This window comes from Montipora capricornis, chromosome 2 (genome assembly GCF_036669925.1).
Source record: "Montipora capricornis isolate CH-2021 chromosome 2, ASM3666992v2, whole genome shotgun sequence".
Taxonomy (NCBI): domain Eukaryota; kingdom Metazoa; phylum Cnidaria; class Anthozoa; order Scleractinia; family Acroporidae; genus Montipora; species Montipora capricornis.
Window position 1 is genome coordinate 39,133,592 of NC_090884.1, and position 5,439 is coordinate 39,139,030.

At 40.9% G+C, this 5,439-nt stretch overlaps 1 protein-coding gene across 1 annotated transcript; it reads right to left on the bottom strand.

The window, feature by feature from the left end:
- LOC138021063 (uncharacterized) lies at nucleotides 1-1,449 on the bottom strand. Its single transcript, XM_068867938.1, has one exon. It carries the CDS (start codon nucleotides 1,285-1,287, stop codon nucleotides 550-552), a length of 738 nt encoding a protein of 245 aa, XP_068724039.1. The 5' UTR covers nucleotides 1,288-1,449; the 3' UTR covers nucleotides 1-549.
- Between the last annotated feature and the right edge of the window lie 3,990 nt (nucleotides 1,450-5,439).

Consider the following 5,439-nt stretch of genomic DNA (forward strand, 5'->3'; position numbering starts at 1 on the left):
TTCTTGTGAAAAGAAATTTTTAATATTTCGTTTTACATTTTTCCACAACAAACTTCGTCGCATTGCTTTTGCATGTGACAAAAGTCGGCGGTTCTCCAAATATATTTTTTGGCAAATTTTTCCTTTTAAAACACGGCCTGCTTAACTCACAACTGGTAAAGTTATCCTTAATAAACTTGTAACAACGTATACAAAGAGCCCGAGCATGAAAAAAACTCTTCGGGAAACGAAGATACAAAATCGTTCGCGTGACTTTAAATTAAAACTTCAACCATGAACAGGCGAATGCATGTAAATAACAAGCAATTCACGATTGACTTTTTTATTTGTTGTTTTACAAATCGACGTCTAAAAAGCGGTACAAAACGTTAACAGTGGAAGAAATTGCAATGAACGAAAGTATTAGTTTTATTACGTAAGATGATAATGAACTGCTTTCGTCAAAAGCAAAACATTCGTGCAAGCATAACAAAGAGCGCAGCAACTCCACAAGTTGTATAGCGGCATTAACAAGCTTTACGAAAAAATAGGAAACATTTGCGCATATGTCTAAAATGCTTCTACGACAGTCTGCGACCATCCGAACACGCCACGGACAGGTCGAACCGGAGCAATACACTGAAACGTCTCCAAATTCGAACCCAGAGAAGATGTCCTCGGAATATTAGACAGTCCGGAAAAACTACTGTTAAAAACGTTGACAAGTCCAGAAACGTCCATGGGCTCTTGATAGCCTAGTTCCATAACAGAAGAATCGATGGCAGTTTCAGTTTTGAATCGTTTGTTCTGAACCGCGTGGCTTTCACAAGGTTCATTTACATAAGGTCTTGCTCGTTTCGAGCCGGTCACATATTTGTCTCCCGGTTTCTTCTCTCTCCCAGTCTTTTGATCGCCTTTAACAGATTTCCCAATGCAAACAGCCTCCCTGCCCTGTTTCGTAGCACTCTTGGGAGCAATGTGCTCTATTTCCGTTGTGCTTTCATTTGATTTTGCCGCGGAACTTACTGTATGTGTCGTATTTCCTGTGTTCACGGAACCTCCCATAAGACCAGGCGTCATTTTCGACTTGTCAAAAGGCACAAGTTCGTTTTCCATACCATCTATGTCCATATCCATCTCAACTTTCGTCCTATATGTACAATAGGCAGAGTCTGTTGCGGTAAGCACATTGTTCAAGACATTAGAAACCAGTAAATTACGTCGAAGAAGAGGTCCACCACGACAACGACGCGAGTCCGTTATTTTCGACATTGAAACTTGAAGAATTCTAGTCGCTTCGCAATCCATAACAACAAGGATTCTTTGTAAGAATGATCCTGGCTTCACCTTTGTTTTAAGTTGCTGAGGTGAATGAACTTGCCGGTAAAATTTAAATTCTCTAACGACAAAACTTTACACACGACACAGTCGAGTGAAGTTTCGTGCTTGAATATAGCCGTCAAGGAAGGCACGATTGTGAAATCAAGAGCGTTCGGAACCGCTGAACCAATCAAATTGTATTACGTCATTGCCATTTGTCGATCACAAGCAACATGTTGGGACTGGGCCACCAATCAGAGCAGGCGAACGCATGTCTGACGTTCGTTGTGTCGTCTGTGACTGCTAAATTTAGAGATGTTTTGTTCCGTTGCTATGGGCGAGGCTTTCTGGCGGGAGATGCTCAATTTCTTCTTGAAACTGCTAGAACTCAGTCTACGTGAAAAAACATAGCACAGACATTTTCTCGACAAAGCTTCAAAAATCGGCAAGAAATATTAATATCTCGCATTCTTTAAAAATTCCTTTCGGAAAATTTGGCCGGAATTCGAAAGCTTAAGTTTTTCTGCAATTTGCTCAAATAATTTTAAAGATGACGTCACATTTCCCTCTACCCGATCGAATATATCCAGTTCCGGCCTTGAACATCAAAGAACTTGCTGCTTTAGAATTTATCGCTTCGTAATAACTCGACCGCACTTCAAATGCCAAATGAATCTCAGGGGATACAAGGATACGAGCTGTAAAGTTAAAAAATTCTATCGTCCGTTTGATTAATCTTAGTATAAATCCCCTACGCCCGTTAGGAAAAAAACACAGTGAAACGGAAATACTGGAGGGGATTTCTCCAGCCCTGTTCCAATTCACACCGCTCACTTGACGTTCTTTTGTTCGGGAGTACGTGGCCAAGGTTAATTGCTGTACAATCAAAAAAGGTTAACACGGAAACTCACGGTTTTTGTCTTGATTTTCTTTTCATCCTTTTAGAAACGCAGGGAAGGAAGGAACAAAAACGCATGTCGTCCGAAATGTACTAAGAAACTCGATAGTGATAGCTCATACTGAAAAAGGTCTTCATTCATTTAAGTAATTTGTGGGGGCTAGCGCAGTGGTGGTGAGAGCACTCCCAGGTTCGATTCTCAGACTGGTTGAGTTTGTTTGTTCTTTCTCCGGGTACTCAGGTTTTCCACTCTCCTACAATTTGGTATAGAGCGTTTTTACTCACGTGACCAGCGCCCATGTTGGACTGCTGAAACAAAAGAAAGTATTCGCATAAAAATAGAGTTCAATTCCCGGAGGATTTGTATGGTACACCATCATGGCCGCCATTTCTTTGTTTTGGAACACCAACATGGCCGCTGTACAGTGTCCCGAATTAGTGGCTCAGCGCTAAATCATAGTTGACACTTATAGTTACTTTTTCTAAGGCCGAAAATATGTTGTTTGAACGAAGTAAAAGAGAAAAAAGTGGATGGTAGATGTAGGGATGATTTAAAATGTCTTCAAAAAGAGAGGTATCCTATTTTTCTATTTGGTCCGTAATGTAAATGGTTGGGAAAATATTTGTGGCAACGTGTACGGAATTTGAGCATGCGTAAGTTTTCTTTTGGTTTTTGTTTTCTGTAAAATGATAAAAACGTGGATTAATTAACGAGTGGGTTACGCTCGTCTATTTCCGGAATGGAGAAAGGCGGGAGGGTTCATAATAACACTCCGGCATAGTTAGATTGCGTTTAGCCCATGTATATGGGATATTGACCAAGCGAGAGGTCAAGATGGCTGGATATTGGCCAAGTTCTTTTCTGCGTAATTAAAAATGATCTTTGATCGTGCGGGAGCAAGCGAGAAATCCCGAGTGGGCAAGATAGCTCCATCTTGCCCGTTCGGGTAACCAATCACAGCGCGCGATTTGGTTCATCTTACCTGCTCACGGAGCTGGTCAGATAATAAATAGGATTAGGATAGAAAATATACTGCAAAAGTTGGTCAAGACAACGGGCAGATAGGCGTGGTTACAATTTTTCGGCTGGCCAACACCAGCCTTCTTCAGGTTTATTGAATGGATAGACGCTTGTTACAAGATCTTTAAATTTACCGGAAATGACATAAAAAGGCTACGTGATGTGTAAATTAATAAAATTTAAAACGGAAATGCATAAAAAAGAGGAAAGATAATAATACATGATAACAAGGTAAAATAAACAAAAGAAAATATAAAGGTAGCTAAACTAAATTACATTTCATCTCTTCTGTTAAGGCCTGCAGAACTTGCTACTTTTGAACTAGTGCTGACTAGTGGTAAAGGTCATTTGGGCCATTTCTTTTTCTAACTCAAAAAGGCAGGAAAACTTGCAAAGCGTGTGATTTATAGTATGTGATTTATAGTATTACCTGGCCTGGCCCGGCGGCCCGTAGTGCAAAGTGTTTGGTCAGCGGTATATTGCAGTCTCAATAGGACAACTGTGAGTTTCGTTTCGCTTGTAATCTTTATCACTACAATCCTCTGCGATCCTTGAAGCTGTTGCTTTTTCCTCAGTTTTACCTTATTTGTTACCAGTCTGTCCGTCATCTTGAAGTGAGAGGTTAAGAAAACATTTTTTTTGCCCGGGTCATTGGGCCGCGAATTGTGAAGTGATACTTTATTTTGGTAACTAATAAATTAACACTGAGGAAAAAGCAACAGCTTCAAGGATCGCAGAGGATTGTAGTGATAAAAATTACAAGCGAAACGAAACTCAACCTCGTGGAGGAACGAGGTTGAACGAAGCTCACAATTGCAATATTCAGACTTCAGTTTACCGCTGACCAAAATCCTTGCACTGCAGGCCGCTGAGTCGGGCCAGGTAGAGTGCTTCAGTTTTGCGATATTAATTAACCCTAAAAGGCAGCGACAAAACCTGTGAAAACAAACCGTTTTGCTTAGCCAATTGGGTTCTTTCATCTACGACTTTGCGGAATCCTGTTTTGAGTCAAATGTTCAGCTATCATCACAAAGTGTGGCACATTGGTTAGAGTGAGGTCATGGTTAGAATCTCATGTCTCTGTATTGAACAACCTTCGCATATCAGGCAGAGTATCTCTGCTTAGATGACAAATGAGGCCAGCATACCAAAGGTTTTACCTGGCCTCAAGGAGAGGATGGTTTTTAGGCTAATGTATCGCAGTTTTTTGTCCTTCAAGACACCCCTATTATCCTGGAAGAGAGTCATCATTTTTTTTCAAATCCTTCACTATCCAAAGCCATTTAACTTCTTCAGTTTGAAAAAGATAAATTGCAGGTCTTTTAAAACATGCACAGGAGAATAAGCCTCTTCGGATAATTTTTGAACCTAACAGAAGGATATTACAGCCTCTTTGGAGAGTTATGCATGCTTAGAGAGTTTTCAGACGATCGTTAGTCCCGAACGTTGTGAAGGTGAAAATCGTTCTATCAGGCAAAAAAGATTACTTCGTGGTAATTTGTCTAGGCGGACACCCAGCTACTGGGAGATTGGACTGTTTTTCACATATTTGCAGATGTCTGGCACCTAACTAACAGAACATTCGTCAGCTCACCCAGCACATGTCCCAGCATTAACTCCCATTTTAACAGCAATCTCGTCTTCTTTCGTTTGTCGCCAAGAATCTCTGGCAGGTTTGACCGTGAATGTTAGATTTCTGGCTCGTCTTCTCATTCTCAGAAAGTAACTTACTACGAAAACCACCGATCTGTGAAATGGCCCGAATTATTGAGTCACTGTCCCGCCCACTTTAGTTAAACATGTTGATAAAATTCCTTTCTCACGGCGAGCAGTAGCCAACTTTCGCCGTCAAGGTGTCATGGAACAACCACAACAATGGGAAGATTCATTTTCAAAATGATGAGGCCCGGGGGATAAAATTGTTTTTGTCCAGCGAAGAGGTTGCAAATGAACCATGGACTCGCTGTTACTTCGAGTGTTAAGTTTTGTTCCCTGGCCTAAAAAGTAGCGTCGAACCATAGTTAATAGAGAGGAATGGTTATGAAACCCGACAAGTTTCTTTGTTGTAGGTTTTTGTTCTCGTTTTTAGCCTTGACCGTGCACAAAACACAATAGTTGTTTACTCCATACTGCGGAACTAACCAATAGAAACGTGTTGGTTACGTAATTCATGCATAGCGTATGAGCGCAAAACAAAAGATTGTGCACGGTCGTGGACTTT

Coding starts and splice junctions, on each gene's coding strand:
- LOC138021063 (XM_068867938.1), bottom strand. CDS start 1,287: ATGGATTGCGAAGCGACTAGAATTCTTCAAGTTTCAATGTCGAAAATA.